Source organism: Mesoplodon densirostris, chromosome 2 (genome assembly GCF_025265405.1).
Source record: "Mesoplodon densirostris isolate mMesDen1 chromosome 2, mMesDen1 primary haplotype, whole genome shotgun sequence".
Taxonomy (NCBI): Eukaryota; Metazoa; Chordata; class Mammalia; order Artiodactyla; family Ziphiidae; genus Mesoplodon; species Mesoplodon densirostris.
In genome coordinates, this window is record NC_082662.1 from 36,266,953 (window position 1) to 36,293,040 (window position 26,088).

General features: G+C 54.2%; 2 protein-coding genes across 4 annotated transcripts in view; one reads left to right on the plus strand and one right to left on the minus strand.

Moving 5' to 3' along the window:
- ZNF691 (zinc finger protein 691) overlaps positions 1-19,876 on the plus strand; it is a 77,828-nt gene extending 57,952 nt beyond the window's left edge. The window contains exon 7 of one of the 3 annotated variants that reach the window (XR_009531124.1): positions 19,694-19,876. The gene's annotated coding sequence lies outside the window, so the exon portion shown is untranslated. Of the gene's footprint in view, positions 1-6,463; positions 6,681-19,693 lie in introns of those variants that run through there. The other 2 variants (XR_009531123.1, XR_009531125.1) reach the window with 2 other exon arrangements.
- The window catches only part of SLC2A1 (solute carrier family 2 member 1), a 28,504-nt gene that overhangs the window by 1,311 nt on the left and 1,105 nt on the right, over positions 1-26,088 (minus strand). The window contains exons 2-8 of the mRNA XM_060089644.1: positions 15,135-15,230; positions 3,137-3,297; positions 2,742-2,982; positions 1,899-2,061; positions 1,625-1,812; positions 1,293-1,397; positions 760-861 (exon numbers count right to left, since the gene is read on the minus strand). Of these exons, the coding sequence (XP_059945627.1) occupies positions 760-861; positions 1,293-1,397; positions 1,625-1,812; positions 1,899-2,061; positions 2,742-2,982; positions 3,137-3,297; positions 15,135-15,230 (1,056 nt within the window). The remainder of the gene's footprint in view (positions 1-759; positions 862-1,292; positions 1,398-1,624; positions 1,813-1,898; positions 2,062-2,741; positions 2,983-3,136; positions 3,298-15,134; positions 15,231-26,088) is intronic.

Sequence of the window (26,088 nt, forward strand, 5' to 3'; positions counted from 1 at the left end):
ACATGGGCTTTGTTCCAGATCCCAGATCCGCTGCTCATTGCCTACGGTATTGCCAGGCCTCTCGGCCATCACCGCACTCTGTAAGCCTTGGTTCGGCTGTAAAATGAGTGTACTGGTGCTTTCCTTGCCCAGATGTTGGACAATCAAGTGTTGTGTGTGAAGTGCCTGGGACAGGATTATCACAGAGATTACAGTCACAGGCTTGGGGCCAGCTGACCCGAGGTTGATTCCTGGCTTCGTCCTTTATCTGCTACATTACTAACCTCACTGGGGGAGGTCTCCTCACCTGAGAAATGGGAATAGTGACTGAACTACACCTGTACGTCGTGAGGACTGAGTGAGATGAGGCATGTTTCCATGCCTCTGTGGTGAGGAGGGCATTACTTTCCAGGGCTGTTCTGAAGATGAATTGAAGATGCAGAGGAAGACTTTGAAAAATTTAGTATCGGGCAAAGTAGCTCCTGGAGAGAGGGAACTTGAAGTCTGGGGCTGGAGGTGCGGTGGTGAGAAAGCACCAAGCAGCGAGGAGCCGGTTGAAGACAGGATGGGAGGGGGATGGAAGGAGCCAGCCTAAAGAGGCAGAAGGTCAGGCCCAAGCCTGGGACTGTGAGGGGTGCAGAACCAGGGCGAGGGCAGCACCCCCCCAACCTGGCCTCCAGTGCTGCTCGCCAGCCTGGGGCTGAGACAGGCACTTTAGGGTCTGATGCCCACGTGAGCTCCCCCGACCTGCCGCCTTGCCCCCAGAGCGAGGCAACTCACCAGCAGCGCCAGCGCGATGGTCATGAGCACCGCACAGCCTGCCATACCGGCCAGGCCTATGAGGTGCAGGGTCCGCCGGCCAGCTCGTTCCACCACGAACAGCTGTGGGCAGAGAGGATGTCAGTGCAGCCTGCCTGGTGCCCCTCTGAACATACCCCTTCCTCCAGGAGGGTGGCCCCCAGTGCTGGGAAAGCCACGTGGCACTGCAGAGATGGATGCCTCCTCCCTGGGGCTCAGCTCGGGGACTACATAGGATCTGAGGGAATGAGAGCTGGCCCCCGAGAGCCAGACAGCTGAGCATTCTGGCTGTGGCCTTGGGCCAGCCATTGCACTTCTCTGAGCGTCAGTGTCATCAGCTGTTTGATAGAGTAATGAACTTGACAAGTTGTCAAAGATGAAATGAGAGAGCACTTAGGGAGCCCGTGATGCGTGCCTGGCTCGCAGTAAAGGCTGCTGTCTGGTCATGAGGCCCTGAGGCCCCAAGCTGGACCCCAGCTGCCGACTGGCTGTGGGCAACGATGCAAAAGACTCACCGACACGACAGTGAAGGCTGTGTTGACGATGCCGGAGCCGATGGTGGCATACACAGGCTGCTGCACCCCCGCCTTCTCAAAGATGCTTGTGGAGTAATAGAAAACCTACGGGACACAGAAGTGGCGGGGCTCAGCCAGTGGGGGCAGGGCACACGGTCAGTAAAGAATGAAGGGGACACTGCACCAGTGCCCTCACGGGTTCTGGTCCTAAAGGACAGCTGCTCCTCTGGCAGGGGCTCGTCTGTTGTTTTAAGTGTGGGACCTGTCCACAGCACACACTTGACCGCAGGGTTTGGCTGGGGCCACAGGAAAGCGTGGGTGAGGGCACTCACAGCATTGATGCCAGACAGCTGCTGGGACAGCTGCAGCACCACGGCAATGAGGATGGGCTGACGGTAGGCGGCCGAGCGGAACAGCTCCAGGATGGTGACCTTCTTCTCCCGCATCATCTGCCGGCTCTCCTCCTTCATCTCCTGCAGGTCGCGGGTCACATCCGAGGTCCCGCGCAGCTTCTTCAGCACTGGGGGGGCCGGAGGGAAGGCGGGGGTGGCTCAGAGCAGGGAGGAGGCCGGGGCCGGGGGCGGGGAGGGGCAGGGCCCGCCGTACCGCTCTTGGCCCGGTTCTCCTCGTTGCGGTTGATGAGCAGGAAGCGGGGGCTCTCAGGGCAGAAGGGCAGCAGGATGCACTGCAGCAGGGCTGGGATGAAGATGACGCTCAGCAGCAGGGGCCACAGCTCCTGGTTGCCCATGATGGAGTCCAGGCCAAACACCTGGGGGAGGCAGGGCCCGAGCAGCGGCTGTGAGCACCTTGCCCTGGGCCCACTCGCGGCCCCAATCCACCCGGGGGCCTTCTTCGCCTGCTTTGTGGCAGCTGCTGCTTTAGAGAGAGGGCTGCAGTTCTCAGTCTCGTTCTGCCACTAACGTGAGGCTTAACTTCTCTGAACCTCAGTTTCCTCATCTGTGACAAGGGGGAAGTAGGACCTACCTCACGGCATTAGTGGGGGATAAGATGGCCGGGCCACAGACGTGTGTGGCAGGGGGATGGGGGCTGCTACTTTGCCACAGGACGATTTAGGGATGGGGCAGGGAGAGCCTTGAGAGAGGGGAGTGCATATATATATATATATATATATATATATATACAGGCGTCAAGGCATGGAGGTAGGTGTGAGGGAGCCGGCGTGTTGAGGAACCAGTGGGCTGCCCTGTGGTTGGATCCCCACGGTGAGAAGAAAGGACGCAAGGCTGAGTGGGCTGGGATGAGAAGGGTCAAGGCATCTGGACTTGCTCTCCCACCGGGGCCCCCGGGAGAATGGTGAGCAGTGTTGTGCTCGGGGCCTGCGCCTAGGATGTGTCTACGAGGCTGCCCTTTGCAGGGCTGTGGAAGGCCAGGTGAGGAGTTGAATCTGGACACACACCTGAGGCACTGGAGCCATGGGTGGGGGCTTACCTGGGCGATGAGGATGCCGACGACGATGCCCAGCTGGTGCAGGGTACCCAGGGCCCCGCGAAGGTCTGTGGGGGACACCTCCCCCACGTACATGGGCACAAAGCCAGTGGTCAGGCCGCAGTATACACCAATGACGAAGCGACCCAGGATCAGCATCTCAAAGGACTTGCCCAGTTTTGAGAAGCCCATGAGCACAGCGGACACGAAGGTCAGCAGGTTCACCATCAGCATTGAATTCCGCCTGGGGGGCAGGACGGGGAGGAGGTCACAGGTCAGGCAGGTCCCTGGACACCCCTGGAGGCCCTAGGGGCTGGGTCATAGGTAGACCCTAGGACAGCCAGGGAAGGCCTCCCACCTCCCACTCCCTGGGCAGGGCCAGGACCCCTTCTGCTCACCGGCCAAAACGGTTAACGAAAAGGCCCACAGAGAAGGAGCCAATCATGCCCCCCACGGAGAAGATGGCCACAGAGAGGGACCAGAGCGTGGTCAGTGTGGCGGCCGAGATGCGCTCCCCATAGCGGTGGATCCACGTCTGGTTGTAGAACTCCTCAATCACCTGCAGGAGCAGAAGCAGCCTGGTGGGCGAGGCCAGGACCCAGTCATCCTTCTCCCTTGCACTCCCCGCCTCAAAGAGGACCATTTTGTCACGGGATGCTAGAGGGGGCCCAGGGGCCCAGCACCAGGCCCAGCCCCAAACTCGCTGCTTTCTTACGCCGGGTGCCGCCCCTCTTGTGGGCCTCAGCCACCCACACCACCGAGGGAGAGTGGTGCCGGCTCTCATACCTCCCCCAGGGGTGGTTTCCAGTGCCCTGTAGTTTCACGCGCTCAACAGGACTTTCTGGGGATGATGGCAAGTGAACAGTGGCGGAAGTTCAGGCAGAGCAGAGAGAGGCTCAGAGACAGAGTGCTTCTTCCCGCATGCCCCTCCCCAATCCCCCTTGCTGGGGAGGAAATACAGCTGGACAGAGGCCCTTCGAGGAAGGGAAGGGCAGGCTCACTTTGCACGCAGGCCTGGTGTGAGCAACTTGCACACAAATGCTTGTGAGACCCACGCTGCCACTTTCTATCCCCAGGCCCAGCCCCTCCTGGCTGGCCTGGGAGTTCCCCTCTGAAGGACCCATGGCCTCGTCCCCTCTCCCAGGTGCCCAGTTGGGCGGTACAGGGAAAGCTACAGACAAGGAAGCAGTTCCAGGAACTGGAGACACCTGTCCTAGAACAGGCCTCCCGCTAGCCCCGCCCCCACCGAAGGGAGGGCCTGGCTGGCCCAGGCCCAGGAATGTGGCAGGCGGGCGGCACTGGTTCTGCTTGCTCACACTCACCCCTCCTCTCAGGCGACGCAGATACATGCCCAGTGACCCACCCAGCCACAAGCGCAGCCACAGGCCCACCGTACCCAGAAACAGCCTCCTGTGTACACGTGCCATCACACACACACACACACACACACACACACACACACGTACTCGCGCTCACGTAATCTGAATAGTCCCGACCTCAGCCAGTCACAGACCTGCATGCCCCTCTTCCCCTCCCCACTTGCAGCTCAAACTCAACTCCATGCGAGCCCAACCCATCTGGCACCCCTCCCCACTGCACGTTTGTGTGCACCAGGCAATATGCAGCCTCTCATACAGTACGATCTCCACTGGCACAGCTCTTGGCCCTCCGTAACCCTCCCAAGCTCCAGGGGTCTGGCAGAAGAGGAGGCTGTGGGTAGCCACAACTGCCAAAGGGGGAGCCAAGGCCCGCAGTCCCAGGAATGCCCACTGAGTTATCTACGTGTCTGTCCCAGGGAAGCTGGACAGCTCAGGGGTGAGGAACCTGGACGCAACCAAGTTCAGACCCAGCTCTACCACTCATCTCCAGTGTGACCGAGGGCAAATGATTTCATCTCGAATGACATTAGCAAGATCCACTTCATAGTGTTGCGGGGAGTTAATGAAACACCCTTGGCAGTGCTCACACGGTGCTTGGTACCACCACTGAGCTGAGGGACCCCACCACGTTCCGGTACTGACCCAAGGGCAGTGCAGGTCACTGACAAAGGCTAACAGAGCCTGCGTGCCATAATTCAAAGTCAAGGCTCCTGCCAGACGTCAGTCCCACCTCCCCACCTCCCAGCATCTCTACCTTTGCCCTATGCACCCTTTCCCCCACTTCCACGGTTACTCCTCCTGGAGGGCCCACCTGCCTTCCCACGCAGAAACCTTCTGAGATCCGGCTCAGAGGGTCCCAAGAGTCTGTCCTCCCTGAGGGCAGGGACCCCAGTGGATTCACCCCAGGGCCTGTCCCAGAGCTGGTGCAGGGGCGCCTAGCAAGTGGATGGAGGAGCAATGAAAGGGCCTTAGGCTTCCCTCCTAGCAGCCCTTGCTTCTGCCAGGGGCAGAGAAGGCAGGTTTCAACAAAACAAACACAAAGTGCTTGTGTTCTTCAAGGGACAAAACCAACCCCAGAGGAGGACTGGTTGGGAACAGTGATGCTCCACTTATCAGGCTCTGCAGAGAGCAAGCTGTCCTGGATAAGGGACCTGCCCAGATAGATGGCCCTCACCCCTTGGAGGGCCCATCATCTGGCTGGAAATCTTTCTCCCTCCCGTCCCTCACACTCTGCCGCCCTGAGCAACCAGACCTACAAGCAGGCTCCGGGGCACTGATGTCCTTGGGGCTCTCTACAGGGGCAAGGAGAGGTGTTTGCCCCAGATGACACTTAATTTTTGCATGCTGTAGTTCTCAGGCTCACCCCCTGACCCCTGTGTTTCAGATGCTTGTCTCACGGAACTCTCCACATCTCGTTTTAAAATTTGCCAAGTCGGCTAATGGAACTTGTCTGAATTGTATGCAGAGCCAATACGTGTAGTATTTAGGCAGTAAGTGCTTACTACCTAAATGGGTTTAAGGGTGTGAAGCTGAGGTCTTTAACCCTCTCCTTGGGATCTGGCTGGAGATGCTGAGGAACCCTGTGTAAGTGAGGTGTTACCAGAGCCTCCCCAGTTAAGTCCCCTGCATGTGGTAACAAGTCAGAGGGGCCAAACCCTGGCCACGGCTAGCTCCTTGATGGCTCCTGAGCCCCTTGCTGCTTAGACCACTTTATGGGGTTGAGGGACGGTGAGCAGCCAGCAGTGTCCACCTTGGCCCCAGGCTCATCCTCTTCACCCCCCAGCAGCACTTCCTGGCCAAGCCAAGGTTGCCCACTGGGTTCCTGCCTCTTGATCTGGTGCTTGAGATTTGTGGGCAGAAGCTAAGTGTGGTTTTCCTTTCCTGCGGGCGGTGTGTGGGCTCTTTGTCCTCTCCCCTCGGGTCCATGCCCTGTGTGGGGGGTGAAGCTGGCCCTTGGCCCAGGAAAGACGGTGGGTCCCCGGAGAACAGGAGAACCCTCCGTGGGGAGAAGTTCTGGGGTCACCTCTTGCACCCAGCCGCTGCCTTGAGCATCATCCAGCAGTGGCTGGGCGCCCGTCATGGAAGAAGAGCCTCCCTACTGCTCTCCTCCCTTAACAGGGTCCCACAGGCCCGGTCTCCGCAGCGAGCTTCCCGGCGGCCTCCTCAGCCCCGGCTCACGTCTGAGGCGAGGCCTCACACATGCTGCTTCTGAATGCTCTGTCCTCACACTCTGGTTACAAGCCTGGGAGCTACCCTTGATCCTGCCCCTGCCCCACATGCAGTCACTCACCAGGTCCTGTCCATAAAGTTCTACCTCCTAATCGGTCCTCCTCTCTACTCACGCAGCACCTGCCCTGGCTCTCACCTGGATTCTGCTCCTGACTCCTCCCGTCCACCGAAGCCAGATTCCGATTCCCACCATTATTCCCTGACTTGGCAGTCGAGCCCTGGACATTAAGTGGACCAGGCTCAGCCCTCCGTTTGTCTCTGTTCCCTTCCCTTCCCAGCCCACTCCCAACCCCTCTCCCTGCCAAGGGTCGGTGTGAGTGCACGCGTGCTGGGGAGAAAGGGCAGGCCCTGGTCAGCCATGGCATCAGCCTGTTGGAGGTCGAGGGGCTATTAGAGCTCTTTGTCCAAGCATCCCCTCATTGAACCTAGAGGGCAGAGGCTCACTTGGCGACCCAGTAGGGGCCAGCATGGAGAAGCAGGATGGCCCTGGGCAGCTGCCATCCCTTGGACTGAATGGTTTCCAGTGAAGACCTATTCCTCATCCCAGCAGTCCTCCTGGGGGTGAGGGTGGGGAGCGGCTTGTGTCGTGTGTCACCCCCCTCCCTTCCCTGCCTGGGTAACCGGGGCTGAAGGACCACACGTCTGCCTGTCTAGAGCGGAAGTTCTGACTTCCTCTGTGTCAGGGGCAGCGTCTGTAGTGAGGCTGTGGGTGTGAGGCGGAGCCCACTGCCTGGCACATGGAGTAAGCTGTTCCTTGTGTCACTGTTCTCTCAAGGAGAGAAGCCATCTTCTTGAGAGGAACATTAAAGACAGAGTTCCATTTTTAAATTACTGCAAGACAAAGCATTAACCTAGGAATTTATAGTACAAGAAAGAACCTGAAGGAACTAGAGGCTTGCCTTGGGCAGTAAAGCTCCATCTTCAGACCTTGCTGGCTGCCCCAGGCCGAGGGACCCAGCAGGTCTGCAGAGCCCCAGGGCACAGACTTCAGCTCAAGGGAAAGAAGAGCTTTCTAGGCTTCAGAGGATGAGATTACCCATGTTACAGATAGTGAGTCCCCTGTCAGCAGGGAGCATACAAGTCAAAGTTTGGATCAGGGATTGATATGAACAATTTATTTAAAAGGCTAGATAGAAAATATTAGAGTCTGCTGACGACATATGGCCTCTGTTGCTTATTTTTCTTCCCTTCCCTCCCTCCCCCCCCCCCAACCTTTTAAACACGTAAAACCCATTCTTGGCTCATAGGCCATACAAAAACAGGCTGCTAGCTGGATTTGGTCCCCCTGCCAAGCCGTGTTCTAGAATTCCAGACCACTGCCAAGAGAAGGGGTATATGTTTTGGAATTTCTGGCTGCTCTCCACGTCTTCCCTGGAGAGGCCTGGTCTCCTTGATCAGCGGTCCCCAACCTTTTTGGCACCAGGGGCAGGTTTCATGGAAGACGGTTTTTCCACGGACCGGGGGTGGCGGTGGGCGTGATTCAGGCGGTAACGCGTGCGGTGCGGAGCAGCTGACCCGCCCGCCCGCCGCTCACCTCCTGCTGTGCGGCCCGGTACCGGTCCCTGGCCCGGGGGTTGGGGCCCCCTGTTCTAGATCCTGAGAGGGAATCAGCTCTCTCTCAACCCTTTCTTCTCTCTCTTAGATATACTGTGGGGATGAAGGGGTTAAACAGCCGCCCAAGCTTTGAGATCCAGTCGGGAGGAAGAAAGGGCCAGCTTGTCCAGTTCAGCCCCTCAGCCTGGCTTTGACCCCTATTTCCTGTTCCCTACATACCCCTCCCCCACAGCTGGGGCTGCCCCCGCCCCTCAGCCCAGGTGGTATGTCTCCATAGCAACTCAGCCACGCCCCAGGGTCAGCTGGGAGTTCCGGAGACAGATGCTACAGGTGGGGCTGGACAGATAACTTCTGGGTTCCTCAGGGCCTCTCCCTGGGGCCTGGTGAAGAGGCCCAGGCAGCCAGATGGAGCTAGAAGCTGGGCCCCAACCCCAGAGCAGATGATCGGACCACCCTGGCTGCTTTGGCTGCTTTTCTGGAAGAGCCTTGATAGGGCTTCTCTCCAAGCCTTTGCTCTGACCTCCTCGCTAGTCCCTGGCCTCTGGGGTCTCCCCTGCAAACAGAAGGATCTTCATTTCCCCTGCTCACAGCTTTTCTTGTCTCCCCACCACCCTCAGGATGAAGTGTCTCTTCCCACCCCACATGGCAACGCCCCCACGCTGCCTGGGCACCCCCCACCTCTGCACCTTTGCTTTGCTGCTGCTTCGCCTTCTGCCTGGTGAGCTGTTGGTCACTTTCCAGAGAACGCGCCATTCCTCCTCTGGAGAGCCTTCATAACCTCCTCTTCATTACTGCAGTGGTTCCCAAACGGGCAATTTGCTCCCCCCGCAATGTCTGGAGACATTTTTGGTTGTTACACTGGCAGTGGTAGAGGCCAGGGATGCTGCTAAACATCCTACAATGCATGGGACAGCCTCCGTAATGCCAAAGAACTATCTGGCCACAAATGTCTATGGTGTTGGAAAAAAACCCTCCTCTATGGGCCAGGTACCCTCTCCCTCCCCCTTGTCTGCTTACACCAGCCTGTCCGTATTTCCATCACTGCCCCAGACAGCTAACTGTGAGGCACTGTGTGCTCCCTCTAGACTAAACTCCAACAGAGGGACAGTCTGGTTCATCTGGGTCCCAGCACAGGGCTGGAGGCAGAAAGCATTGTCACTAATTGATAAGCAGGCCATGAACCGGAGGGGCTTAAGAGATGACAGAGCTGTGGCAGGGGGTCGTGGTGTAAGAGGCTGTGCAACTGTGTGTGGGAAACTGGGATGTCTGTGCGTGACTCAGCTTGAAGTAAGAGCAGGAGAGAGCAGCAGGGTAGCAGTTGTTGGCATGTAAAAGGGGGTTTCGGTGCCTGTAAGTATAACTGCCATTTCTTCTGTGGTGGTCAAGGACACAGACTGGAGCCAGACTCCCTGGATTTAAATCCCAGCTCTGCCACTTACTAGCTGTGTGTCCTTGGTTTAATTGCTTAACATCTCTGTGCCCTAGTTTCTTATAAAACAGGGATTATAGTGTCTCCCTAGTGGGGTTATATTATATGGGACAATTGAATTATTGTTTCTAATGCATTTGGAACAATGCCTGGCGCGTGACAAGTGAGCTGTAAGCTGTGAGAGTCCGTATAAGCGGAGATGGGCGAAGGGGAGAGGGGGCCCAGAGCTCTTTGGATTTAGGCAGAGATAAGGAGAGGCTGCCTGGAGCCTGGGCTGGGAAGCCCGTCTTGCCTCCAGTACTTTCACTCACCAAGCAGGTCGTCCTGGGCAGACCTTGCCTGCTCTCTAGACCAAGTTCTTCCTTTGGCAAACAAGGAACGTTGAGCCTGCGGACTGTCAGGCCCCTTCCAGCCCAAGTGGTCTGGTTTCTGAGGGTGCCTCAGACATGCCTGACACTGTCCCTTGGCCAGGAACTCATGGTTCCTCAATGGCCTTTAGTCACCTCTGTTGGCAGCTCAGCCATTTGGGGAGGGGAGAGGTAGTTCTCTCCACTCAGTATGATGGTCAGGATGCCCTTGCTCATTTATCTGCTCTCTGTGTGGCTGGGCTCCCCTCCTCCCCTGCAGAGGCCGGAGGCCTGGCAGGGATGTCGTCATCAGGCATGAGGCCTGGCATCCATCTGTAACTCAGCCTCTCACTCTCCAGGTGACCTCTCTCAGCCTCGGTGCCTCCTTTATGAGGGGAAGATAACCCCGGCCCCACCCACCTTGTGGGGCTGCTGTGAGGAGGTTACTTATTAGGAAGTGCTTTGTAAACATTTAAGATAATGTTATGATTAATTAACCACTTCCAAGAGGAAGCCCTTTGGGGCCTGTTTTATGGAGGAGACCAAGGTTCTGGTAATTAACAGCAGTACTGGCACCCTCACCTCTAGTGGGGCAAGGTCTCCATTAGCAAGTAGGCCAACCTGGCCAGCACAGTGCAGTTTCCTAAGGGAAGTGCCTCTAGACAGACAAGGGGGGGTCGGCCTGCTCAGCGTGGGCCGTTAGCAATTCCCCATCAGTGGAACACTTCATGCCACCGCATCTCTGCACAAGCCGTTCCTATTGCCTGGGATACCCGCCCCTCCTTCCCTCTGGGGCCAGATTTGCCCTCAAGGTCTAGCACAGCTGCTAACTCCTTCACGAAGCCCTTTCTGTCTCTCCCATCAGCCCTACCCCCAGCATTAGTCATTCCTTTCTCTTCGTTCCCATAGCACCAAGAAGCCCTCCGTTAGTCATGTACCAAAATGTTCATTGCAGCTCTATTTACAATAGCCAGGAGATGAAAACAACCTAAGTGTCCATCATCGGATGAATAGATAAAGAAGATATGGCACGTATATACAATGGAATATTACTCAGCCATAAAAGGAAACGAAATTGAGTTATTTTTAGTGAGGTGGATGGACCTAAAGTCTGTCATACAGAGTGAAGTAAGTCAGAAAGAGAAAGACAAATACAGTATGCTAACACATATATACGGAATCTAAGAAAAAAAATGTCATGAAGAAACTAGGGGTAAGACAGGAATAAAGACACAGACCTACTAGAGAATTGACTTGAGGATATGGGGAGGGGGAAGGGTAAGCTGGGACAAAGTGAGAGTGGCATGGACATATATACACTACCAAATGTAAAACAGATAGCTAGTGGGAAGCAGCCGCATAACACAGGGAGATCAGCTCGGTGCTTTGTGACCACCTAGAGGGGTGGGATAGGGAGGGTGGGAGGGAGACGCAAGAGGGAAGAGATATGGGGATATATGTATATGTATAGCTGATTCACTTTGTTATAAAGCAGAAACTAACACACCATTGTAAAGCAATTATCCTCCAATAAAGATGTAAAAAAATAATAATAATACTGCGGCTTTTCCCAAGGGGTCTCCCCTCCCCACCCCGCCCCTGCACTCTGGATGGTTGAATCTTTGGAGGGCAGGGACAGGGCCCGCCTCTGACCATGTGTCAGGCAGCTCCCTGAGTGCCAGGGTGAGCCTGCTGTGTTCTCGGCTCTCTCTCTCCCCCCCATCTAGGGCAGTGCCTGGCATAGTCCACGTTGAGTGACGGTGTTGGCACAATCACTGGGCTGTCCCAGGACAATGGCTTTGGTGTTTCCCGAGGCACGGCCGTCGGCTCTGAGCCCCGCTTTCATCTCTTCCTCTAGTGTTGTCCTCTCCCCTCTTCACATGTTAAGTTTATCACGTTTGCTCCCGGTTGGGAAAACTACGGCCAGGCTTATGAGAAGTGTCTGTAAAGTGCAAGAGTAAACAGGCGGAGGAGTGCCTGAGGACACACCCCGGAAACACCACGTAGGTCTCTCGCCTAGGTCCTCAGAGGCCGGGTGCCCAAGTGACCTTTGGACAGGTGCTCGGAAATGCTCCTATAAATGTTTACCGCTGGGCCCTCTGTGCTGCCCGGACCCCCTGCCCACTGCCCCGCCCATCTTCCGCTGTAATTCTCACCTTTCGCCTGTTTCTGATTAGATGGGAAGTCCCAAGAATTCGAGACCATCACTCTGGGTTTGTCCACGTCTGCACCCTTGGAAGTGTCTTAGTCCCTTCCGGCCAAATGCAACCCCTTTGCCTCTGCTCCACCACCACTGGCCTCCTGAAGGACCACCCCCCTCCTTATCTTCACCCTCTCCTCCTCTGCTGATTCCTTACAAGCCGTTTAAAAATGAAGTCTTTGGGCTTCCCTGGTGGCGCAGTGGTTGAGAGTCTGCCTGCCGATGCAGGGGACACGGGTTCGTGCCCCGGTCCGGGAAGATCCCACGTGCCATGAAGTGGCTGGGCCCGTGAGCCATGGCTGCTGAGCCTGTGCTCCGCAACGGGAGAGGCCACAACAGTGAGAGGCCCGCGTACCGCAAAAAAAAAAAAAAAAAAAAAAAAAAAAATGAAGTCTTCGTATTAAAAAAAACCTGAGCCAGACAACCCCTCTGGCGACCACCCTTCTTTCTTCCTTTTCTACTGAGTCCCTTGGAAGGGCTGTCTCTGCTCTCCCCCATCTCCCTTCTCCCTGTTCAACCCACTGCAGGGAGGTCTCTACCCACAGGACTCCACTTGGACAGCCTTTGCCACGGCAGGGTCACTGGAGGGTCTTTTGCCTTCGGCAATATGGAGCTGATCTGCCCAGGTCAGCCTCCGGAGCACCGGATAGCATCCCTTCACTCCGTCCACATCCGAGTGCCTGTTCCTATGGACGGGCACTGCTCTAGGGACGAAGGACATGGCCATGGACGCTCATCCTCAGGTGCTTCCATCCTTCCTCTGGCTCAGAAGGGTCTCGTCTCCTGGCGTAGAGGTGCCAGCTCTCCTCCTCCTTCCCAGGATCTTCCGTCAGTGGGTGTGCTCTCCAGGGCTTGACCCTTACTTCTCTTTTTACTCTGCAGTCCCTCTGGGAGATCCTTCTCTATCACTATGGATACTGGTGACCAACCTATCGGTCTTCTCCCACTGACTACCCTCCAAAGAAACAGACCCCCGTGTCCAAGTGCTTATCCGCTGTGTCACCAAACCTCAGTTCCTACATATCCCACGGCACCTCCCTGCTCTGCCCCCAGACCCACATCGCCCAAGCCAGAAACCTAGAAGCCAGTTTTAAACCCCACTCTTTCATCCTCAGGCTGAACTGATGACCAGCTCCTGCCCATTCTTCCTACTCGGTGTTGGTTTTTCTACCCCCGTTACAACAACAGCCTTCTCACGATTTCCCTGTCTCTAGTTTCACATTCTGAGACCCATCCCACTGCACCAGACGCCTGAATCATTTTCCTAAAATGCAAATCTGATCCTGTCTATCCTCTTCAGTGGACTTCTGAAGTCCACACTCCCCAGCTCGGCCTACGCATTGGTGCCCACGTGCCCATTCTCGCTGTGCCAGTGGCTGAAGATTCTGCAGATGAAACTACCGACCACAAGAGCCCTTTGTGGGCAGCTTCTGGCTTACCTTGTCGCCCTCCCATCCTTCTCCCTCCTCCCATTTACCCTAGTGACACACAGACTTTCTTTCCTCTGGGCATTTTATCCCCACCTGTGGGCCCCTGCTTACCACAACCCTGTTCTGTTTCTGGAAAACACCTCTATCCTGTTCTTAGAGTCCTAGTTCTGTCACTGTGCATAACTCACTATGTGATCACAGTCAAGTGATCACCCCTGACTGTGATCACATAATCCAGTGCTTCTCATCTTTTGACTGCACATTAGAATCAATTGGGGAGCTTTAAAAATTTGATGCCCAGACAGCATCCCAGACCAATGATGTCAGATTCTGTAAGTGTCAGGGGACACTTACTGATGTGCAATCAAGTGGAGAACTCAACTTCTCTCTAAGACTGTACACACTTTGCATCTGTAAGGATTCCCAAAGGGAGCCAGCTCCGAGGCACACAGCTTGGCAAGATCTGCTCAGAGCACTTAGCAAAAGCAGGGCTGGGAACTGTTTCAAGCATGGGCCCACCGTTGCCATTTCCCGCAAGCTTGGAAAAACCCCGTCACGTCCGCTGCAGCTGAGCATGACTCAGCAGGCCTGGCCGCTCTGGGGACCTGCTCCCCAGCATCGGGCGTGGCCCCCATGGCCACCCTCCGCCTATTTGGAGGAGGCCCAGCTCCCCCAAACAGGCCCCAATCCTCGGGAAGCAGCCACACTCACTTCCTGGCCTCACCTGTCTGGACCATGAATGTGGCCTTGACAGGATGGTCCACTCTCATTTTGTCCTGCCCGGGAAGGTACAGACTTTTAAGCTGACCAGGTGGCTGGTCCAGAAGACAGCCTGAGGTTGTGTAAACAACAGAGTTTGGCTTCTGACTCCACCATCCCCTAGCTATGTGACCTTGAGCCCATTGGTCATTTCACCTGCCCTGGGCCTCGGTTTTCCGGTGTATAAAATGGAAATCACCGCCCGACCTTATGAATGTACACAACAGGCCTGGCGCAGAGAAGGGACTCGTTACAGTCTCCTTTCCCGCCCCCGTCCTCTGCTCTCCTCCCCAGAGCAGTGGGCTGGCTACGCTGGAGGCCCTCACTGGGGCGCCTCCCAGTCCTGACACTCCGGTGAGCACGTGAGGACAGATCTGGGTTGTGCTGTGGGGAGAAGGGAATAAGCGCACACTTGCACCCCTCCAGTTCCCTAGGGCAAGACGCCGTTTTTGCTTTGCCTGGCCCGGGTCCTCCAGGGAGATAGACAGTTTCAGCCTAGAACGGGCTCCCTTACAAGGGAGTGTGCTGCGTGTGGATGGGTGAGAGCACGGGCTCGGGGACCACCTGGCAGGGAGGGCGCCAAGGCAGACTGGTGTCGTATACCAGCTCCATCCCTGACTAGCTGGTCATGCTGGGCAGGTTCTGGCCATTGCCCGCACCTACAGGGTAGGAGTGGGCACGGCTGCCTGCCTGCCTGCCTTAGGGCTCGGTGTGAGCAGGTGAGAAAAGCACCATGGAAGCCCTCTGTAGCCCCAGAGGGCCGCACGAATGCAGCACCACTACACCGAACACAGCTTCAATTTTTACAAATGTCTGTGTCGGGTGGGAGGTTGGTCAAGATGACTTATAAAGATCCCGTGGATCTGTGGGCCCCAAGATTCCAAGGCCAAAGCTAAGAGTCTCTAACCCGTTCAGGGCCAGAATATTGGCTGGTAAGGCAGATGGTGAGTTGATGTAAATGACTCCAACGTCCAAGAGGCAGGGTGAGCGTGCGTGTGTGTGTGATGGGGGCAGGGGTGCACAGCAGAGCCCTCTGGTCTCGAGAAGCCTAGGATGGCACAGCACTCACCTTCTGGGGGGCATTGATGACTCCAGTGTTGTAGCCAAACTGCAGGGAGCCGAGCACTGCCCCTCCCACAGCCAGCATGAGGCGGCCTGTCAGCTTCTGCGGAGAGAAAACCCCACACTGTTAGAGGCACGTCAGGCCCAGGTTACTAGAGGGCAGGGCCTGGGCTGGCAGGTTCCCTCGTTCAGATAGCTTGCCTGACTCCTGGCACCACACCAGCCCTTCTCTGAAGAAACCTGGCCACTTCCCAACCTCAGGTGCCCAAACCAGCCCTGCCAGCTTCTAGACACTGGGCTGGCCAGACTCGTTCCTGGGGAGAGAGGGTAATTAGGGTCTTCCCCCTCTCTGTAGCCAGGGCTTGGCATTCTCCGGGGTCTCATTCCCCTGTTGAAGCCATGCCTGGGCTTGAGGTGGCTGGCTCCAGACTCTCTGGCTGGGAGGCCCAGGAACCAAGGCAAGGGGGGCCCAGTTACGTGGCAGGAGTGGCATGGATGGGCGAAGTGCCCTGGATTTGGAGCCCAAGATGCTGGCTTCTAATTCCAGCCCACCTGCCTCCTTGCTCTGTGAATTCCAGCAGGTGAGTCCCCTTCCCCACTCCTCCCGGACCGTCTGTTTGCTTGTCTGCAAACCCTCGCCTCCATTCACAGGGCAGATACTGAGGCAGAGACAAGTTCCAGCTTACTCAGGGGTCTGCAGAGAGCCAGGCTGAAGCTCGGGGCAACCATCCCCAGACCACGAGCTTCCCAGGGTTGTGGGGACACAGATGACATACCAGCCAGGAATGTGCTTTGGAAAAGTACATGACACAAGGCGAGTAAGAGTGCTGGGTCAAGGTGTTTCCAATGGGCAGAGGGCTGGGGGAGAAAAAGGGCACTGGGATTCTGTCACCTGGAAGCCAAGGGCCGGAGGCGGCAGGCAGGGAGGAGGCCAGCAGGCAGGAGGGCCCGGGGAGAGCAAGGTGCCCTGCTAGGGAGAGGACTTTCGTTTGCTTTTAAAATGAAGAAGCCAAGATGTATGACAGTTAAGGCAGGCCCTTAAGTGACGGAAAGAACGGGGCCCGCGGGGAGGGATGCCAAAGAAATGACGGGCGGGCATTCACCAGGTGCACCACACGGGGCTGGGCACTGGAGGGGAGGGGTGGAGGCACAGATCCTGAGCCGCACCTACCTGTGGAGGGGAGAACCTCAGCTTGGCGATGGCCTTGGTCTCCCCCGACCCCAGAACCCAGAAGCAGCCCTGACTTCAAGATCCTCACAGATAGCGCTGGGCTTAGCTGTTAATCAGACACATTCCTAGTATGGTCTTTTCATTCTCTAGAAGCCGTCAGGCCAACGATTGCGAAAGCTAAGGTTCTTACGTCAGAGGCTAAGAGGAAGGTTTCAGCCAGCAGGAGTTCAGAGCCCATTCCTTGTCAAGGGAGAGCTGGATCCTTCCTTCCCACAGGCTCCTTCCTGGCCAAACTCTGGACATTCAGCCTAGACGCTGGGGCTTTCCTCCCAGCGGGCTGCACTCCCTGTAAATCCTGTCTGTCACGGCCCACCCTGCCCAGCACCCCTCAGAGCCTCCCTCTCAACTCCTTAGGGAGCCTTCAGACCCAAGGCTGTTGGTTCCGAGTGGGTGGTGAGCACCTGACAGGCCTCCTCTGGTGGGCCCCGGCAAAGCCCAACTCCTTGGGTGACCACTGGGATTAAGTAAGAGGATGTCACAAGGACGGCATGACAGCGGCTGTTGAACCCCCATGTGGGGACTTTCTGCCTGGTCAGTGACATGTGTCACGGCTCAGGACTGGCCTTGAGGTTGGCCATTGTCTGATACTAATGGTATACAAGGTATATATTTTTCTAGTACACACTCAAATAAATATAAAACTAGCAATGCAAACCTATGATTTGAAAAAATGTGGCATAGCTATATAATGGAGTACCTAACAAAGAAAGCTCTTTAGGTACTGATTTGGCATACTCCCCAAGTTATATTAAGTAAAAAGCAAATCTTCAGAACAGTGTGTTGTATGCTACCTTTTGTGTGGGAAGAAAAAAAAAAAAAAAAAAGCTAGGATGGGGGAGAATATACACATCTACTTCCTTAAAAGAATGCACAAGAAAGGTAACAGTGTACCTTGGGGATCTGGGTGGCAGAGGCAGGGTAGAAGGGAGAATTTCCATTTTATATCCCTTTGTACGTTTTTGAATTTTGAACCACATGAATGTATCACCTATTCAAAATATTTTTTACAAATAATAATTCATATTATTTAGAACACAGCCATTTAAATAAAAATAGAAGTGAAAAATGATACCTATGATATGCAGATCTGGTAAAAATCGTGCCCGTGCATGAATGCCCTCGCAGAAGGGGCTCTGCTGGGAGACAGTACTATTACTACAGCCCCGTCTCCAGTCTGGCTCTGGTGTGCCAGGGGTCTCTGGGCCTCTGAAGTCAGTCTTGGGGCCCTGCTGAGCAGCTGTGCCTCTGAGAGTGGGGGCTGCTGGGAGCCAAGGACAAAGCCCTCGGCTGGACTTTGCCACTTGGCAGGTCAAGGTCAAACTCTGCTTTAGAAAACCTGCCTACCCACCGGCTGGGTTATATCCACATCCACCCAGGCAGGCTGCTGCATCAAGAACTACTAAAAGGCTCAGTGACTCGTGCCCCGGGCCCCGGTCCTGACATCAGGGAAGAGGCATCAGGTCCATTGGGAAGGGGAGGCTAGTGTGGTCTGAGCTTCAACCGGGGCACTGCGGGAGCCCTGCAGGGACAGACTTGTAATTTTGCCTGGGACAATCAATCAAAGGTGGGTTCCTGGGAGGTGACACTGGAGTTGGGCCGTGAAGGACATGCAGGGAGTCTGCCAAGTGGAGAAGCGGTGGCAAGACTGCATTCCAGGTAGACAGAACAGTACGTGCAGGGGGAAGAAGGGGGGGCTCTGCAAGGCCGGATCTAACGGGGTGCTCAGTGTAGCTGGATGCTAGATCCAGGGGAGGAGCATGGCCCCCGCTCCTGGGTAGGCAAGCAGCACCCACCACCTCTCGCCCCCACCGCCCCCGCCGCACCCAGCGTGCTCACGACAGGACTTGGAATCAGGAGACCCAGGCTGAAAGGCATCGAGCTGCTTCCCTCACCTTGGAGTTGGGATAAGAGGTAGCCCTGACTCTGGGTCTCAGTTTCTTCACATAAGAAATGGGGATAAGAGTGCCTTCCCTTAAGGCTTGCTGTCAAGCTCTGCATCATGGAGCCGGCAGGGTTCACTCGACAGGTGTTCGCTGAATCAAGGAGGAATGGGAAGTCCCCATGGCACCATCTGCCCCTACCAGTCCCGTGGCTGGAACTGAAAGGCGGTGATGAAGTCCATTGATTCAACATGTATATATTTAGGTGCCAAGCTGATGGACTCGTTGGTGATGCCTTAAAGAAGGGGTATGAGCCCCACAGCTCACGGCTTTCTGTGGAAGCCTTTTATAGGGGTGGAGGAGCAAGGGAGAGTCCAGAATCTGTGACCAGGGCCCCCTATCACCACCCCTGGGGATGGGGCTACCTCCTAGAACATCCCGTGCTGTTCCAGGCCTTTGCCCTTGCTGTGTGCTCTACAGTCTCCAGCTTCTGCTCCAGGCAGTTGGGAATACCCATCTGCTGTCCACCCACCACACTGGGAACTCCTTAAGAATGGTACCTAGGGTGCCCAGAGTAGGGTGCAGCGCTGAATATGTATACAAAGCAAACCTATCACTTCTGAAATTAGCTTTTTGGGCAAAGCTGGCTCTGCATGTATCTGTTCTCTGAGAACAGTGTTCATCCTAACAGATTTGAACTCGACCATGTAGCAAACCCCTGATGAGTACTGGAACATCAGCCCTGAGAGCTGGAAACAGCCTAAAAGTAACTCTCCAGTCCCCCACCCCAACCCACAGGGCTGTGGAGGAAAGACCTCTGACCCGAGTTCAAATCCTGATTTTCCTAGGGGTGCCCCAGGCCTCTCAGTTCAGCAAGTGCTTGGGCTCAGGGTCCTGCACGAGGAGGCTCTCATGCCCTCACCCCTCACCACCCCATCCCAATTCTGGGGGTCCTGAGGCCCACTTAGAGCTCTCCTTCTCCCAGGAAGCCACTGATGAAGTGTTGGCTTCAGAACCTCTCCTCCCACACACGGGGATGCCGGGTGGCCTAGCCAGGTCATGTAACTTGCCAAGCACCGTGCATGGCCTTTCGACCTGCGTCCGTGGGCCAGGCCTTTCCCTGGCACGCACTCCAGCTCCTGGCTCTCCCAGTCAGTACTGGCTGAGGGAGGGCATGTGGCCACGCCATTCAGGGGTAGGTTACTCCCAATGGGAGGAGGGTCCTGGAGCAGGGATGAGCCAGATGTCACTCACATCCTTTCCTCCTCCCACAGCTCCTGAGTAGCCCTGGGTGCACTGGAGCATGGGACAAGGACCTTGTAACTGCATGGTCCCCAGTTCTAAGCAGGGTGGAGCAGGGGTTTACGGTATCCGTGACAGCTCCCTTTTTATTATTTATTAATTTATTTATTTTTTACTTTAATTTTCTAAGATTTCATTTGAACAAAATTCTAGGAGATGAAAAAAGAAGCCCAAGAAACTGCAGAATTGCTGTAATACCCTCATGAGATTGATGGGGAGCCTAAGGTCAGAGGGTAGGGGCCCAGGATACTCAGCAAACAAAAGCCAATTCTGGGACTTGAGTTCTTTGGATTCCTGGACAAGGCGTTTTACCCTCTGAACTCTTCCAGCCTGTCAGGTCTTTTCAAGAAGAAGAGTAATAACCATGTGAAGGCTGACCTTCAGGTGACCTCAGGCGTTTACTCCTCTCAGCCATCTTCTTCAAGTCCTCCAGTGATGTCAGGACTTCTGCATGGCTGAGCCTCCCCTGCACCCCGCAGAGGCCCTGGAGGCAGAAGGTGCTCATCAGTCTTTAAAAGCAGAGAGGAGAGGGAGCTGCCGCTTTTATCAGCACCAGCAGCACCGGGCAGGCCCTAGGCAACGTGCCAGGGGCTGCATCCACATCCTGATTTAACCACCATCACCAGGCTCTGGGGGAAAGATGGCTCCCACTTCACGGATGAGAAAATGTGAGACTCAGAGTGGAAAAGGCGGATGATCAGGAGGCCTTCGGCTGCTGGAAGCTGCAAACTGAGGGGTCTCTGCTGCCAAACCCTTCCTGCTCACGTCCTCCCCTGCTTCGTCCCCAAAGGAAGCAAGGTTTCTATCTGCTCCTTCCTTCCTATATAGGTCAAATTCCATTCCAGCAACTCGCTGGGCCTTGCCCAGTTTGAGCCAGGACAGCCCAGGCCCAAGGCTCAGAAACCTCTTGGTTGCTTGGGTAGATTTTGCTCTAAGCCCAGGTTGGTCAACTATGGTCTGTGGCCAAATCCAGCCTGCCAGCTAAGAATGGGTTTTACATTTTTAAGTGGCTGGGAAAAAAAAAAAAAGAAGACTAATATATTGTGATACATGAAAACTGTATTAAATTCAAATTTCAGGGGAGTTCCCTGGCAGTCCAGTGGTTAGGACTTAGTGCTTTCACTGCCGTGGGCCTGAGGTTCAATGCCTGGTTGGGGAACTAAGACCCCACAAGCCGTGTGGCTTGGCAAAAAAAAAAAAAAAAAATTCAAATTTGTTACCATTAATAACATTTGATTGGAACACAGCCATACTTGTTTGTGAAGACTATATTGTTTATGGGTGCCTTTGTGCTACAACAGCAGACCATATGGCCCACAGAGCTGATATTTACTTACAATTTAGCCCATTACATTAAAAATTTGCCCATCTCTGCTTTAAGCCCCAGGTGCTCTGAATTGCCAAGTGCATACCCAACACACGAGCTGCACAGGACTTTTCAAAGCCTTCCAGGCAAAACCAAATCATCTTCCAAAAAGGTGTTAAATGCAAACAAATGACACCCTGAGTCAGCACCCGGGCACCTGGAGAAGCTGACACCCCAGAGAGGTACCCATTCAGTGGAGAGGTGGGTACCAATTTGACTATGATAAGATTAATTTGATAAGACCATGGGAATATGTAAAGGTCCCCAACACTCTCAGCAGACAAGTTTAAGTACCCCACTTGCGTGACCTTGAAAAATCCTCTTCCCCTAAGACCTCCTGTTCTCCATAAGAGAGGTTTCCTAAGAATAAGAAATTATATTACTAAGGAAAGACAATACCTGAGTGCATGTTCCCAACGCTATTCTAGTCAATGGGGATTCAGCAATAAACTCAACCGAATCCCTGCTTCATATGGAATTTGATATTTTAGTTGGGGGCTGGCAGCAGGGGGTAGGGTGGAAAGGTAGAAAATAAATACCTAAAATACATCAGGTGGTGAGTGGTATGAAGAAAGAAAGTGATGAGGACAATCACTTAATTCTTAATCACGGTGGGACATTTTGTAATGGAATATTATGCACCTATTGGAAAGAATGCAACACATCTGTATGTACTTGATATGAAAAGAGTGCCAGGTAAAAAAGCAAAGTACTAAACAATGTATACAATGTACATTTTGTGTAAGGAAGGAAGAGATAATGAACTTGTATAATGGCACTTCCTTATATTTGCAGAGAGAAACACTGCAAGTATTGGTAGGTGAACAGGATGGGCTGCACTGGACTGCACAGAACTATGTGGAAAGCGTGATCCAATTACACTAAATTCCATTTATCGGCACACATATACACATGCACAAAAAGAGGTCTGTGAGGGTAAACACCAAACCATTACAACTGGGAGAAGATGTTTACTCTCTTACTTTGCATGCTTCTCTATAGTTGGCTCCATTACAGTACTTCTGTAATTTAAAAAAAAAACCCTGCAACCTGACCTAGAGAGGTAGGTATAATCCCTGATACAGTTGAGGGAATTAGCTCCAACAGGAGCTGTGGCTGGTCTGAGGTCAAATGGTAGAGCTGTTTCTGGCGGAGCCCTTTCCTCCTCACTCCCCAGTGCCAAAATAGTGGGGGTGAACTCTGGGCTAGGCGCTCTGGGCAGATGTCCTGTCCAGCAGAGGCCTCAGTAGCCCAAGGCTCGTTAAGTTGGGGTCTGGCGATAGCTCTCTCCCCTTCCAGGGTACCAAGGTCCTGGGGAAGCAAAAGCCAGCAAGGTGGTGGTGCTGAAGTCTTAGAAAGGGTGAACACTGCCCTCATTCTGCACGAGTTCAAGGTCTGGGAGCCCTGCTCCGTTACTGCAAAACCCCAATGTTTATGCATTAGCTATTGAGCTACTCCCTCCCTGGCCTGGAGGCTGGATGGCAGAGCCTTAGGCTCCACTCCATGCCTCCCACAGAGGAGGCTGGTAACAACAGGAGGTTTGTTTTAGTGACCAGGCCTAGACTCAGCCTCTCTGAGCCCATAGGTCCAACCAGGAGCCTTCTCAACCTCTACCATTCTGGGATGCAGGTTACCAAACTGAGTGGCTTTGTCACCTCTCTGCCCAGGAGTGAGGTGGGGGAGGGGGGAGGTTGCAGGTCCCAAGCCAACGCTGCACGGTCCCCCTTTGTCCCAGGCCTCCCCAGCTCTGCCAGCCAGGGTGGCAGGGGGAGAGAACTGGATGCCGGTACCCTTGCAGCTGGAGCAGAGCTCTAGGCCCTGACATCCTGTGACCAGGAGGCACTGGGGAAAGCTGAGCTCCTCGAAGTCACAAGCTGATTACAGGGGGATTGGGGGTTGACCCAGCTCCAGGCCAGGTAGGGTTGGTCCCGGAATGGCTCAGCATGGGACAGGGATCATCACGGAGATGTTTACGATGTCCGTACACCCAAACTGGACGTGCAAAGGGTCATTCCACTGAAAATAGCCACCACCCTGCTTGAGGGCACTGGGCAGTCTCGCCACAACTACCATGAGGAGTGAACCTCCATTTTACACGGAAGAAAACCGAGGCTCTGAGGATGGCCACTTCCCCAAAGTCATAGTTTTATGAGGATGTGTTTTGTTTCCATTCACAGAAGGCTTTCAGTTGTCAAATTATATCTAATCCAGCTATTAGACTGCACCCAGAAAGAGGCTGGAAAGTGTGGGAACTCCTGCTCATTTGGAGTGAGTGGAAGGTGGCACATAGGACAGGGATGTGCAGAAAAAAACATGTTTTTTAAAAAAAATACTGAAGAACATCTCAAATTTTTTGTGACAGCCTTATCTTGGCTAAGCCTCTTTCCTTCTCTGGCCTCAGTTTCCTATTTGTCAAACAGAGGGCTGGGCCATGCACTGGAAGGTCCCTTCCTGCTGGGGACTTTCTTTTATCCTCTTATGCCATCCTAGAAAGGCTGGCAGGTGTTTTGTGGTGGGAGGCTAGTATGTGACCTTGGAAAAGTCATTTTCCATTGGGCTGTGATGTCATCATGACTTGTTATCACGCTCACAGGGGAGGCAGGGCAGCCACATCAGTTGACCCATCTCTGGGCCTGGCATTCTCACCCATGGGCTACTCTGCAAACCAGCTTCCTGACAAAACCCTTACTGGAGAACTAGCCAGCGGGAACTTTAATGATTTACCCGACCAAGCGATACAGCCCGGGCATCCTGGGACTCCCCAAAAGCTCATGTTGCCCAAATGCCAGACTCCTGGACAGAGGCTGCAACCCAGGTAGCAGGTCACCTGGGGCCCAGGTAGGTGCAGTGCATCACGGGAATCCAGAGAAGCAAGGGATATTTATGGAGCACCCATGGGGACAGACAGACACATTTATTTCCGAATTCTTATACAGACACTCTAATGATGAAAATGACATCATTCTGCAGACGTGGCAACTGAGCTAAGCTGGAATTCAAAACCACAAATGCAGGACTTCAAAAGCCTATGCTCTTCCGTACCACTGAGGGGCTGAGGAACCCCACGGATTTCTCATTTCTCCTTTGTCTGGAGGGCGGAGTGGCAGAGTCCTGGGGCACGACTGGGGTGCCAGGAGGGACTCGTTGGGAGTTCTTCACAAAGGGCTGGGTGAGACATCTGGGGGCAGGGCTCACCCTCATCTGCTGCCCAGGACGGAGCATGAGCAGCGCTGGCTGGGACAGGAGGGTCTTCAACCTGTCTCCTCCCTACTTCCTACTCAGTTAAACGCCGCACGATGAGCCGCAGAGGAGCACGACAGAACGCAGGAAAGTCAGCTGAGTCAACTGAGGAGATGAGGAGGAACATAGCCGAAGGAACTTCAGAACTAGACACACCTGGTTTCAAGGCCTTGGGCAAGTGATATAACTTCTCCAGGCCTCAGTTTAACCTCTTGCACATAAGGGCTGGGCTTGCTGATCGAATCAGCAGCTCCAAAGGGGAAGGGCTTTTTTTCTAGAATGTATACAGGATGATCCATAGAAAGTTTAGCAAAAAAATAAAATAAAATAAAAAATAAATTTTTACTATAACTGTTATCTGTATTTGTCTTTTGAAATTTCTACTTTATGTAGGCATATAATCTATTATTATAACAGTGCACATACACGAATTTATAAATACAGATAAGCCACTGGGAAGGAGGTGCTCCAAAATTATTTATTGATGGAGCGGGCAATCAAAAGTTTGGAGGGGGCTTCCCTGGTGGCGCAGTGGTTGAGAGTGCACCTGCCGATGCGGGGGACACGGGTTCATGTCCCGGTCCGGGAAGATCCCACATGCCGCGGAGCGGCTGGGCCCGTGAGCCATGGCCGCTGAGCCTGCGCGTCCGGAGCCTGTGCTCCGCAACGGGAGAAGCCACAACAGTGAGAGGCCCGCGTACCACAAAACAAACAAACAAAAACAAAACAAAACAAAAAAAGTTTGGAGGGTACTGCATGAAAAACACCTACCTGCTACAGAACTGGCTGGCACATGGGCACCCTTGAAGTTAGGCAAACCCTCTCCCCTCAGCTCAAAATTCAAGAAAGTCTATGGTGAAAAGGGATAGTGTAGACAGAAAGCCCTTTCTGATTGGCCTGGGTTCAAATCCAGTTCAGCCACTTACTAGTTGTGTGACTTCAGGTAAGTTACTTCCCTTCTCCGAGCTCTAGGCCCCTGAACCAGCAGAGCTATATATGGAGGGTCAGTGACACTGAAAAGCATTTGAGCCCAGAGCCTAGTGAACTACAAGTGACTGTTGACTTTCTCCTCCACTTTTCTGTCTTCTCTCAGAATATTCACTTATCCACTCAACAGATGAACACCCAGGTCCTGCATCACATGCTGAACAGACATTTCTTACCCTTGAAGGAGCGAAAAAAGTTTTCCCTCTCTTACAGACAGTGAAGCTGAGGCCCAGAGAGGTTAAGTGACCTGCCAGAGCCCTGAGGTAACACAGCAAATATTTAAGCTTTGCAGTGGCAACGTTCTTACCACTAGCTAAAATAGCTTCTCATTTTATTTTTATTTTGTTATATCCCAGCATAATGGCTCACCTATGACTGTCAGGAAATGTGTTCTGGGCTCAGGGTCTCCCTTCAGGCCAGGGCGGGGTGGTGAAGCAAGTTGTTTGAATTCATCAGGCATAAAGGAGCCTTTTCCCGCTGAGGGTACAGCCTGGCGTCACCGTCACGCACATCTCCGCCCAGCCAAGACCTTGCTCAGTTCCACCGGACACCTCCACAGCCCATAGGAAGGGCAGTACAGAGTTCAGTGCTAACCCCCCATGCCAGGTGGAAAAACGGACATCCTCGTGCCTTCCCTGCCGAATTTCAAAGAAAAAAGTCACTCGAAAATATTCTATAGAAAGGAGAGGAAGGGAGGGAGGAAAGAAACAATGCCCTACAATACACAAGGTGGGGACCAATAAATATTTGTCGGAAAGGAACCGTTCTGGGAAAGTCACAAAGATCCCCTGTAGGACAAGCCCGTTTACAGATGAAAAAAAGAGATCGTATCTAGGCAGTTGTTTGCTCCCGGGGGAAGGAAGAGTCCTCATCTATTCAGTCCCGCGTCCCTCAGCTCCCTGGAGCGCGCTACTCCCACTCCACTCCAGCCAGGGGCCCCTTCTCGACCCTCGGC